The sequence below is a fragment of the Cynocephalus volans genome, chromosome 1 (genome assembly GCF_027409185.1).
Source record: "Cynocephalus volans isolate mCynVol1 chromosome 1, mCynVol1.pri, whole genome shotgun sequence".
NCBI lineage: Eukaryota > Metazoa > Chordata > Mammalia > Dermoptera > Cynocephalidae > Cynocephalus > Cynocephalus volans.
In genome coordinates, this window is record NC_084460.1 from 31,733,725 (window position 1) to 31,747,056 (window position 13,332).

The 13,332-nt window shown below is 41.4% G+C and overlaps 1 protein-coding gene across 1 annotated transcript in view; it reads left to right on the plus strand.

The window, feature by feature from the left end:
• Positions 1 to 3,481: 3,481 nt before the first annotated feature.
• The window catches only part of CNBD2 (cyclic nucleotide binding domain containing 2), a 70,887-nt gene continuing 61,036 nt past the window's right edge, over positions 3,482 to 13,332 (plus strand). The window contains 3 exon segments of the mRNA XM_063091379.1: positions 3,482 to 3,532; positions 6,349 to 6,486; positions 9,616 to 9,669. Of these exon segments, the coding sequence (XP_062947449.1) occupies positions 3,482 to 3,532; positions 6,349 to 6,486; positions 9,616 to 9,669 (243 nt within the window).

Sequence of the window (13,332 nt, forward strand, 5' to 3'; positions counted from 1 at the left end):
CTCTGCATTTCTGAAATATGTTATTTCTAAATGTGCTATTCTATTTGCTTATATTTCAAGATTTTAAAAACAATATTTATAAATTAGATGAATCTGTAGCTTTCTCCTTTTATGCAAATTTTATCAGGTTTAAATATCAATGTTCTTACTTTTTGTCAAGAGTTTCATAGTTTTCCTTCTTCTTGTGCTCTGGAATAGTTTAAGAAACATTAGGGTTATCTGGAGTTGCCTAAGAAAACTTCAGGACCTGATGCTTTTTTTGTTTTTGTTTTTGTTTTTTTTGTTGGTGGTGGTGGTGAGAGAGCTCTTTTACAATTTCTCTATTTCTTCTATGAAAATCAGTCTATTTAGATGGTTTCTATTGGGCTACTTTGATAAATTATGTTTTTCTAGAAAGTAATCCATAAAATCCTAATATTTAAGTGTTGACAACTAATTCAAATTCTTAAAAAAGTCTGTCGAAACATGCCAGCCAGCTAGATACAGCCTATGCACCACCATTTTGCAACCATGGATTTTGGTCAAAGAATTTTGAACCTGAAAGAAGCCATATAGATCCTGTACTGGGAGTTGCACACAGGTAACATACCTGGCAGGTGACTTAATTGTGTGAGGTGAAGACTTCAGTAAATCAGAGAGCCCGTTCCTCAACTAATGACAAACAAATTTATTTTTAACAATATTTTAACCCAAACACTAAGTGGGTCAAATAAAGCAGCCCACAGCTTGGCTGGCCCACCATAGCCCAAGGGTGGCTAGTTTGTGGCCTCTGTCATCCCAGCTTCACCTTCTCCTAACCATGCCTCCTGAGCATCTCACATTTTAGCCACATCTCATGCTCCCTGAACAGACCCTTCCCTTTCTTCATATATCTTTCATTGCTTTTTTTTAGTGAGACTTTCTCTGAGCATTTTGCTTCCCCACCGTCTCGTTAACTCCTCGTGAGTAGGACCATGTCTTATTCATTTTCTTATGTTTTGTACATAGTTGCGGCTCTGTAAATGTTTGTTGCATTACTTTTATAATCAGCAAAACAATAAGATCTTCTCATCTTGAAAGTAAATTATTTGTGGAATTGAATCTAATTCTATTTTATACAGGATAAAAATGAGGCCTGGAGCGTGGTTAAGTGACTTGCCAAGATCACATAGGAATAGGACCAGTGCTCTTTCTGGCATTCTAACCTATAATTGTTTCAATGATAAAATCAGGAACTGGAACACAAGTGGAATTTTCTTAATTTCCAAAACTGACTTTAATGGCAAACTCTGAGTTCCCAGCCTGCCTCCTTGCAGACAACTTAATTTAGATGTCTTTCGGGTAAATTAAGATCCGATCCAGTGATTTTGAGTGGAAGTAATTTCAGGCTTATTGACTTATCTTGGGCCAGTTCAAAGCTTTTCAAACTTCCTGACTGTAAATTAGTACAGCCATTATGGAAAGCAGTATGACGTTTCCTCAGACAACTACAGACAGAACTACCATAGGATCCAGCAATCCCACTGCTGGGTATATACCCAAAGGAATGGAAATCATGTCGAAGGGATACCAGCACTCCCATGTTTATCGCAGCTTTGTTTACAATAGCCAACAGTTAGAACTAACCTAAATGTCCATCGATGGATGACTGGATAAGGAAAATGTGGTATATATACACAATGGTATACTACTCTGCCATTAAAAAAAGAATGAAATACTGCTGTTCACAGCAAGATGGATGAACTTAGAGGAAACTACGTTAAGTAAAATAAACCAGGCACAGAAAAAGAAATACCCATGAGTGAGGACTCATAAGTGGGAGCTAAAATAAATAAATAAATAAGAAAGATGTGACGATCACAGTAATTTGTTGAACTTTCAAAAGGAGAGAACAGAACTGAGGCCAATAGAGGTGGGAAAGGGGGAGCGGGAGGGGGGTTAGCAAAAAATTGGTAAAGGGCCGCAAAAAATGATTACATTGTGTAATGTTGAATATACTAATTATCCTGATTTGAGAATCACATATTGCACACAGGTATTGATATTGAATGCTGTGCCCCACAGATATGTACAATTAATTATGTTTTGATAAAAAAAAGAAAAGAAAAGAAAAGAAAAAGCTCTCCAAACTTCCTGCTTATTCTTCCACAATATTGATCCAATTAACAGAGAAATTATACAACCACAGTTGGCAAGAGGTGAGGTTGGCAGTGTCCACTTTTGGGGTCACACTAAGTTCTTGGTCCTACTTACTGGCATCCTCTGATGCTCTTGTTAGTCTGCATATTCTCTTGTTGCTCTTGGATCCTCAGGTAACTCAGAGGACTGACAGGACACCCCTCCTGCCCTCAGCCATATTTCTCCACTTCCCACCATCTCTCTTGCCTTCTCTAGGCCCAGCAGTTTCTCTCAGGAGCCCCCTAAACTTTTGTAGGGGATCCTTTTGTATTTCCTTCCTAAAAACTAGGTCTGTGGTGGGGAAGGCAAAAACTCCATACTGTTCTCTCTCTCTCTTTCTCTAAATCTTTCTCTTCCCCTGTTTCTCCCTGAGTTCTTTACATCTTTTCTCAGGGTAAGGAGGGAAAAAAAAAGACCAAAACAGTTCTGTCTTTTCTCACCTCTGTGTGTGATTACTGTCTCACTTCAGGAAAGGTGGCCTTTGAATTTAGTAATTCAGAGCCTTCCCAGCTGTCCAGCTGTCTTTATTCAGTGTCCTTCTATTTATCAGTTGGGGGAGTGCTGGCAGATACACCCAACTGGAGAGGAATAGCATATTTGGTGATACTTGAAATTAATTTTCCACTGAGAATTCTGGTGCAAGAGCAAATTGAGATCAATTGCCATCTTTAATCTAGTAGAAAAAAGTACTCTAGACCCTATATTCTTCTCTGCTTTTAGAAGGATTCTAGAGTCATTTGAGTTCCAATTCCTTTCAACATTTGACACTTCATTTGGTTGAGTTCTGATTTGCTGAATTTTCCTGATTATCCTGATTGAACAAGACTTATGGGACAGTGCCATACACCCACACTCCAGGGTCCCCAGGCTAAGATTTTGTATGTCCTTACCCCCAACCCAGAAGCCTCTTGTTTCTTTAACATGGCCCCATGACTCTGGCAGTCATTTAGCCACTTTAAACTCCAGACTCCTCGTGTATGGAGTTGGGTAGAAGGTCCCTCACCTTGTGGTGGTTGTGAGGATTTACTGAGATAATGCGTGGTGCTCAATAAAGGTGAGACTCTCAGATTCCAATTCTTTTCCATTGCCCCCTCTTCCTTCCAGAATCTTGCACTGTGACATAAGTAGATTCTGAGAATGAGATTTTCTCAGAAGAAGGTGTACGGCAGCTGTTGGTAGGGTATGAGGAGTAGAGTGGAGCTCTTGCCTTGCCACTGAGGGAAGCTATTCGTTTTCTAGTATAACTGGATTCTTGGGGAAAGTTTCGTAGTCCTCTTCTTGACAGGCAAAGGAGCGAGTTGTGACATTTGTCAACTCAGGAGCAATGAAGAGGTTTACAGTATCTCATGTCTGGCAGTGTCTGAAGAAGGAAACAGTAAGGAGATTCAATAGCCCTGGGGGTGGGAGAAGAGTGAAAGATTGAACAGACAGGTGTTTAGAGGAAGAAAGAGGCAGGCGTAGGAGGGGGCCTTGGATGAATGATGGCCACCCTCTACCTTTTGGAGTCAGTGTGGCACAAAGGAAGGAACTCTAGACTAGGCTTCAGAAGGACTGAATTCTGACCCCTGCCCTGTAGCCTACTACCCTCTCCCTCAACACTGGGCAAGCCACAGACCACACTCTGAGCCCCTGAGTCCTGTTCTGTACCCACCCTTTCTGCTATTACGAGATCCAGAGAGAAAAAGGCAGGGTGGCAAGGTAGAGTAATAGGTTAAGCTTATGGGCTCTGGAGCCAAACTGCCTGGGTTTAAATCCCCGTTACCTATTAGTCATGCGACCCCAGGCAAATCACTTGGTTTGCTGTGCCCTTGTTTTCTCTTCTGTAAAGGTTGGTGATAATACTAGTATCTACTGCATGACTTTACTGTGGAGGATTAAATGAATTAATACATATTAGAACAGTGCTTAGAATAGTGCCTGACAATAGTGAGTCATATTCAATAAGTCTTAATTTTATTAATAAAGTACCTTTCCCTATATTTCCTTTACATATCTAATTTTTAAAGAAATATAGTATTCAGGTAAAGCTCTTTACCATCCCATGCCCTTTTATTTCTCTTCACTAGTAACTACTTTCCTGAAGCTGGTATTACCCTTACTATTTATATTTTTATGTATTATTGCATACATATGCAATAATGCATACATATTGTATATCCATAAACAACATGTAGTATGTGGCACACTTTTTAAAAATTACACCATAAATAGCATCACAGTTCACTTTTTTCCACTCAAAATTTTTTTAGCTTTATGCACATTGACACACCCAGATCTAATCCTGTGTTCAATCCTGTGACTGTATCTAGTACATTGATTCCTTCATCTACTGATGGACACATTGTGCTATCTCCTTGTGGGCATATGTGAGTTTTTCTAAAGAGCATACTTGAAGTATGTACAATTCCTTGATTGTAAAGTACACACATCCTCAACTTTATAAAATGTCGCCAAATTGCTCTACAACTTGGTTGTATCTTGTTTCTCAGTTCTCCAATCATAAGTGTAAAACTGCATCTTACTTGAATTTTAATTTCCATTATTTCTAGTGATGTTAAGAATCTTTTCTTAGTTTATAGGCGATTTGAATTTTCCCTTTGAATTACCTGTTCATATCTTTGCTCATTTTGCTGTTGGGTTATTTCTGTTTTTCTTTGGATTTGTAGGATTTAAAAAAAAATCCTGGATAGTAATTCGTTGTCGATTATATGCATGACAAATATATTTTTTCAGTCTGCAGTTTGTCTTTTCACTTTGTTTATGATTATACTTATTAAGAGAAGTTAGTAAGCAGAAGTCTTTATTTAGTTTTTACTTATTTTTATTATGAAAATTATTAAACATAAAAGGGTTTTTTTTGAATAATTAGTATATTCAACATTACACAATGTGATAATTTTTTGTGACCCTTTACCAATTTCTCACTAACCCCCTTTCCTTCTCCCCCTTTTTTTTCACCTCTGGCAATGTCAGTTCAGCAAACATAAAAGTTGAATATAATCATCCATTAGATCTAACAGTCAATATTTTGCTGTATTGGCTTTATGTATTCGTGTGTGTGTATGTTTGCTGAGTCATTTGGAAGTAAATCGCATACTTTATGATACTTCTTTCTTGGAAATAAGGACATTATCCCACAAAACCACAATACCACTGTAATACTAAAAAAAAAAATAGCACGAATTCCCTAATATCATCTAATATCCAGTCATATTCAATTTCCTCATTTGTCCCTAAAATTTTTTATAGGTGGTTGTCATGAGCCAGAATCCAGTCAAGGTTCATATTTTGCATTTGTTTGCATTTCTCTAACAGCCCCCACACCATGTTTTTTCCCTCATGAAATTGACTTGTGGAAGAAACTGGTCAGTTGACTTGTGGATTATTCTACTTTCTGGATTTTCCACTATCGCCTATATTTACTTGGCTAGTAGAGTGGCTGCCCTTACTCCCATATCTGTATTAGGATGGAGAGGCTGATTTGTTCCCAGTCCCAATTCCAAATTCCCAGCGAAAGGATACAGTGACCCATCTTGGATTAGGTGTTATATTAGTTTTTTATTACTGCTAACAAATTACCACAATTTAGTGCCTTAAAACAATGCAAGTTTATTATCTTACAGTACTTTGGGCTAGAAATCTGACTCAGGTCTCCTTCGGCTAAAATGAAGGTGTCATCAGCCTTTCTCAAGTCTCTAGGGAAGAGCCATTCCCTTTCCTTTTCTGCTTCCAGTGGCTACCCACATTCCTTGGCTTGTGGCCTCCTTCCTGTAGCTTCAAAACCAGCAGTGTTGCATCTTTCTGACCATTCTTCAGATCCATCTCATTCTGAAATTCAGGCTCTTTGCATCATCCCCACACTGCCTTCAGTTACTTGTGCCCTTTATTTTCTGGACTTGACATTTAGCTAGTGGTGTCTTGGTGAATGTTTAACAACTGGCTGCTGTGGAGGGAGAGATGCCCTGATTTGTAGTAGTTGCCAATTTCTGTGGCATAAATACTCCCACCATGGCCAGTTTCAAGCTACCAACATAGTTTCAACAGGCTTGCAAATGTCGGGAAAATGTAACCATCCCTCCAGCACACCACTGCATTTAACCTTGTTAAATTTCACCTTGTTTGGCACCATCCAGCCTGCTGATAACTGTTGAGAACAGATGGTTTCCACTGATCATTTGCTTTTTCCCACAGGGGCTGTACCAGCTCGCTATGGATATCATGGTGATGATCCGAGTGTGTAAAATGTTCCGCCAAGGCCTCAGAGGATTCCGGGAATATGAAATCATTGAGGCTGCTCACAGAAAGCGCCCTATCTTCTCCTTCTGGGACGTAAGCAGCCGGGCTCAGCAGGATTAAAAGGGTTTAAGGGAGTTCAATAAATAGCATCCTACTTCCCAGCTCAAGCTCAGAACCAACTGAGAGAGAAGACCAAGGGTAAAGCACATGGGAGACCCAACTGTCACTTTTATTAATGACCAGACTTATATTGGAGAGGGTGACTCAATATCATCAAGCAAGAGGGTTACCTAATACTGAACCCCAGAATTAGACAGCCTGACATGCCTAGTCACAGGCAGTGCTGGAGCAAGGTAGGCCTCCGGGGCAATAGCAGGGCCTGCTGCCCCAAACGCCCAGCGGAGAAAGGTAGCGCAGGATATGGGCTCAGAGGGAAGGAGAAGAGAGTATGCATGCCTAGTTTCTCCTTCCAAATTCACCTAGGAGTTTAAATCACTCCTTCTCAATGTGAAAAGAGGGAGGCTAGTAGTGTTCTACTGATACACCTCCCTCCATGTGGGAAGAAACACTGGGAGTGGAGAAGGAGCAGTCTCCATTCCAATGGTGATCAAAAGAGCCAGAGGACTCCAGGAGTCACAATAGAGTCGGGGTTTTCTAAACTCCCACATAATACGTAGTCTCCACTTTCTTTCCTATTCCCCTATTTATATGAAGGGAGCATTTTCAGGGCCCTTTTCACTATGGTGATCATGCTTTCTAGATTTTCTAGATGGTCCAAATTTAAAATATTTTATCCCAGTCGTAGATCATGAGCCCTTTTTCGGCTCAGAAAAGTTGATTACCATTCTGTTAACTTGTTCTGGTTCCCCAAAGGTATCTTCATTACTATTCATTGAGTGACCGCAGGCTTCAAAGTTTCTCTAGCTAATTCCTGGACAAACCCCGCCCATTTTTCTGTTGTGCCAAGAGTGACTAGATCCAGCCCTCCACCCCCTCACATCCAGCAATTCACTCCAAGACATTTCCCAAGGTGGTTTCTGAAGAACAGTGGCTGAAGAGAGGGGTATGGAGGGTGGTGATGGGGAAAAGAAGGCAGGCTTCAGTTGGTTTCTAAGGGTCCAGAAGTCCACATGACTAGTGTGTATGACAGGGTCTGAGATACAGAAGGGAGTAGGGGCCTGTAAGCCAGCTGGAGAGGAAGGACATGTCCCATCCAAAGACATTCAAATTCATATGTTTTAAGACACTGTGCTGGCAAAAGCAAACAGTGTGCAGCCCTGTGGTTGGGGCATGAAATGAGGAAGGGATGGAGTAGAAGAGTTGTACCCGGAGAGAGACTCAGGTCAACTCTTAGGAAGGACATGCCGACTCTCAGGGGGGCATGCAATGGTGAAACAGTGGGTCCTGGAGATCAGGGGGCTTTGGTTACCAAAAGACTTGGGCTGATGCCTTGGGTAGGTAGAAGCTGAAGACCCAGAGTCAAGCTTGTTTGTCAGGGGAGTGTGAGTCGGAACCTAAGCACATTGCCCAGCCAGAGTGGCCTTGAGCAGAGCGGAAGCCTCACAAGGGCAGCCCTCGGGGTCATATGGTTGTCAGGTGGAGAGCTGGGGGATGGCTGTGTAAGGTCAGGTGGAGAGAGCCACAGACTGGTTTTCAGTAGAGCACGTGAATACAGATATTTCCGAGCACCACCTCTTTCCTTTCCACAGCCTCCCTGAGAAGCACCACGTGGACATACCAACAATAGATGGGGCAGCAAGTGGGGGGAAGAAGACAGGATCCAAGTGGGCTCCAGGAAATAATGTGAGGTACACCTAGGGAGGAGAATGGGGGCCCTTGTTTGGCTCAGGATGGTCAGAGACTTGTTTGTCCCTTTCCTTCCCTCCTCCTTCTTCCTACATATTCTCTGTTTTTTCCACAACCTCTCTTCACCTGTCAGAAAAGAGGGTTGGATTAATTCTTCCCTAAGGTCTCTTACAACTTTTCCTCCTGGCTGTGTTATCAAACCCAAGTCTGACTGTGCACTGCCAAACAGAAACAAATGACCTGAAAGTCAAATGTTGCTGGAAAGGGAAGGCAACTTTATTCAGAAAAACTGGCAATCTGAGGAGATGGCAGTCTAAACCGTCTAATATTCTCAATTAACCAAGGGTTTTTATGGGTTAAGAAGTGGGAAGTAAAAAGCAGGAGGGGGCACATGACCTGCAGGGGCAACACGAAGGGGGCCAGGTGCAAAATCTTGCCCAATTTCCATTTGGTTTCTGTTCACATACTCTATGTTATCTTAGGGTCCTGCAGGATTTGATTTGCTTCAGGGTGGAGTCAGTGTAGCTTTACAGATGGCTTCCTTGGTTTCTCAGGGTCCTGAAAACAGTTCTAGACTTATGTAAATAATGCTATCCTGCCCTGTAACCAAGGTTCAAAATATCAAATAACCCTGAGAAAAGAAGGAACTCAGAGAAATTCATGCTAAGATAACCTTTATGCTTATCTTATATTCTGCTAGACTAGCATACTCTCTACTTCTGGGGATTCAGCCAGCAAGTCTGCCTTGCAAACTTCCTCCAAGGCTGAGGCCTGCTCCAGCCATAGAGGAAAAGGTTCAAATATGATCAAATATGGGGAGGGGGTTCTACTGCTACAGCCACACTCTAAACATGGACTTGGGTTTGCCCAAAGCCTTGGGTTTGGATCCCAGCTAGACCATTTACTTGCTGTGATATCCTTGGGCAAGTTCTTTTACTTACCTCAAGTCCCAAATGTGGCTTAATAAAACCTGCTTTGTCCTAATGATTAAATGGAGTGAAATAAGGAAGATACACTACGCTTGGCTCCTAGGCACTTAACAAAGTTTGGCTTCATTTGTTCCTTCTTTTTTATCCCTTCTTTTATTTTTTCTTTCTTTTTCTCTGTATGCTTTCCTGTTTGTTTGCTTCTTTTCCTTCTTCCTTTTCTCTCTCCATCTTCTTCTCTGTTTTCTCTTTATCCTCCTTTCTCTCTCCCCACTTCATGTTTCTCTGACTTCACAATAATATGTTGTCAATGCTGGACCCAAGTTTAGTACTGAGTTGGGGCTTTTGACCAGAGGTGAACATGAAAGGGCCAGCTGGTAGAAGGTTGCCCAGGGCTTTCTGCCCACCACGGTGGTCCAGGTACACTGAAGGGTTTCAGATGGAAAGTTCTGGGGGCAGTCTTGCTGATTCTTCCTCCTTTCTCTTTCAGAAAAAGAAGCAAGGTCGAATCACATTTAATACCATGGACTTTGTTGCAGAGGAGGTATGCATAGCTCTAACCTTGCTGGGGGGGAATTTTCTTTCTGTGCCATAACCTAGAGGAAGCACTGGGCTGGACATCAGGAGAGCTGGTCCAGGCTCTGCCACCAACCCACTGTGTCACCCTGAACTAGACACTTGCCTATACAACAACTGATCTCAGTGATCCCTTCAAGCCCTGGCATTCCAAGACTGTGAGCACCCCTGAACCAGTTGTCACTGTATAGCTGAGCTGAACCAACAGGGGCGAGTTCCTGGGATTGGATCCGTGGGAAAACAGCAGAAAGCAAAGCAGAAGATGTGAGAGCCCCAGAGAGAGGAGAAAGAGTCTGAATGGTAGGAAAACCCTGGTCTGTGAGTGAATTCTGGTTCTGCCCTGAACTCTCTAAAAGATGCTGGGCATACCTATCCCGTCTGGGTGTCAGATGCCCTTCAATATAGTCCTCCTACTCAGATGAGGGAATGCTTTTATATCTGTGTGGAGCTTTGAACTTTTTATCTGAATTTCAAAATCATTGTTATCTTCTTGTCTTCTCCCCACAAAATCCTGGATATTAAATTAAATTTTAAAATCCAATTTAAAATTTAAACCTATTTATAGGGAAGATCTGAAGTTCTCAACAGTGGAGAGCTGACTTGACCTTGGCCTGGTATAGCCATGTTAATTTTTCTCTCAGGGAAAGAGGAGATAACAGAACTTTATCACTGGTACCTGATCTACCCATCCCTTCCCTTCCTCCCCATCCCCCTCTTAGAGCCAAGGTATAGCTTCTGTTCCTGCCTGTTCTGGGCACAATCTAATTTTTCATGCCCCCTCATGTATGAAGCATGCTACAGCTTGAATGTTTGTCCCCTCTGAAACCCATGTTGAGATTTGATTCATGTGGAGCCTTAAAAAGGTGATTAGGTCTTGAGGGCTCTGCCTTCATGAATAGATTAATGCCGTTATTCCTGGAGTGGAAGACTGGGTTTGTTATAAAAACGAGTTCAGCCTGCTTTCCTCCCTCTGTCTCACATGTTTGCTTCCACCTTTTGCCCTTCTTCCATGGGATAATCATACAGCAAGAAGGCCCTCACCAGATGCTAGAGCCATGCTCTTGGACTTCCCAGCCTCTGGAGCCAGGAGCCAAATAAGCACCTATTGTTTATGATTTTCCCAGTCTGTGGTGTTCTGTTATAGCAGCAGAAAATGGAGTAAGACAAAACATAATCAGTTAAGTCACTGAAATTCTGTCTTTCTTCAGCTTTCCAGACTGGCCTGTGTCTGACCCTGGGCATTGAAGGTTACCCAGATTGTACCCTTCAGACAGGAGAAATGAGGGTCCTGTCTGAGAGCCACAGAACTCTAGAGATAAGGGCAATTCTGTGCATAGTAGTAAAGGGAGAGAAGAGGACACAAAGGGAAAATCCACTGTTATAGGCAAGGCCTATAGGTGGCCCTCAGATGAGTCACGTCTGACTCCGGTTCCAACACAGAGAAGAAGTGTAGAAACCCAATTTAAAAACCTGCCCTTCAAGTAACTCCTAAAGGATATGGGGTTTCTTTGGGATGAGAAAAAGTTTCTAAAATCAATGCGGCAATGGTTGTACAACACTGTGAATACACTGAAAACCACTGATTTGTACACTTTAAACAATGAGTCATATGGTATGTGAATTATATCTCAATAAAGCTGATAAATACATATAATACAATATGAGGGTACTTCAAAAAATTCATGGAAAGATTTGTAGTATCTTTTAATTTGATTTTCCCACAAGCTTTTTGAAGTACCCTCGTATATAATACATATACACACACACACGTATATATGTATACATATTTAAGCTGCTCCTCAGCACAGCACTTGAATTCTGGCAGAAAACTAAGCCTCAGCATAGTCCATATTGGGCCTCTAATAACATTGAACTTCTCAAAAAGGACCCTTAGAATTAGAGAGACTTAGAATCATCTACTCATTTATTGTAGCAACTGTGAGAGGGTGGAAACAGTAACAGTTCAAAAACATTATTTAAGAAAACATTAAGTGAAAAAAAGCAAGGTGCATAAATGATATCTAACATTTATGGAAATAAAAAACAAAACAGTCCTATATATATTCTGTGGGCACATGTACGTGTATACATAAAAATGGTAAACTCTGGGGGTGGGGAGCAGATCTGGATTGGGAGTGGTATGGTACAAGGGGATTTTAACCATCTGTATTGTTCTGATTTCTAATGGAAAATATGACCATGTATTACGTGTATCTTAAAAAGAGTTTTTTACACATAAGAAAAAGACAGAAAACAAGTATGCCTAGATGTTAATGGCTAATTCTGGGTGGTAGGATTATGGGCAGTCACTCTCTCTTGATCCTTCCTGTCTGCTGCAGGAACACATAAGGGTATGGCTGACCTCGAGCGAGTAAAGGGAGAGCTGTGGGAAGTGATGTTTGAGAGGCAGGCATGGGCCAAGTCCCCTGGGCCCCGTTTGAAGTGTATTTCCTTCTCCCCAGCTGCCAGACATTTTTTTGAGCTCCTAAGGCAGGCCTAGATCTGTATCTAGTTGTGGAGAATACTGGGTTGTATAACATCCCCACTCTGCTATTACGGAGCTAATTAGGAGTTAAGGTGATAAAACTTACCATTGATAAATGACAAGCAGAGTCAGTTCTAGAGGAATCCAGAGAAGAGAGTCTCTAAGCGTTGGGTTGGTGAGAGAGAATTCCTCCAGGGTCAGTTTGGCTCATACACACCAAGGGCATCTGTGTTTTGTCATAATTGGACACCATGATAGAAATCCCAACAGGTTATTGACAGCAAGAGAGAGAAAGGAGCAAGATTGGACTTGACTCAGATCATAAAAATGGCCAACTCTTCCATAGCCCTTGCTGTATGCCAGGCACTGTTGTAAGCCTTTTATACATAAAGATTCTGCTATTTATACATACGGGTTCTGCTAGTTTCAGAACGGGAAACTGAGGCTCAGGGGGAAGTGACTAGTACCAGAACATACAGCTAGGAAGAGTAGCAGGGTCAAGGTGCAAACCCAGGCATCTGGCAGCAAAGCTTGTACACTTCTTTTTTTAATACTTAATTTTTTAGAGCAGTTTTAGTTGTACAGCAAAACTGAGAAGGTACAGAGATTTCCCATATATCCCCTGTCCCCATAAAAGTTTGGCCTCCTCCATTATCAATGTCCCCCACCAGAGTGGTACATTAGTTTCACTTGATGAACCTTCAGCCCATGCACTTTTTAATCACTGAGCCACACTGCTTTTCTGAGTGAATAAGCAAGGCTTCAGATATGTTGTTCTCATGTCCAGAATTCTTCATCATGTCTCATTTTCATTTTACTTCTATGACAATTACTGTTATGTAAGACTGCCAGCATCCATTCATTCTTTCCATAGATACTTATTTTGTTGAGTGCCTACTATGTGTGTGTCAGTATTGTAGAGTGGTAAACAAAATAGATAAGGTCACTATCATGTTTACATTGGGGCTTATATTCTTTATATTCTTTGTCCAATAGAACGTTCTATGATAATAAAAATATTCAGTAATCTGTATTGTCCAACGTAGTAGCCAACAGCCACACGTAGCTATTGAGCACTTGTGGCTAGTATAACTGAGGAACTTAATTTTTAATTTAATTTAATTTAATTTTAATTTAAGTAATGAT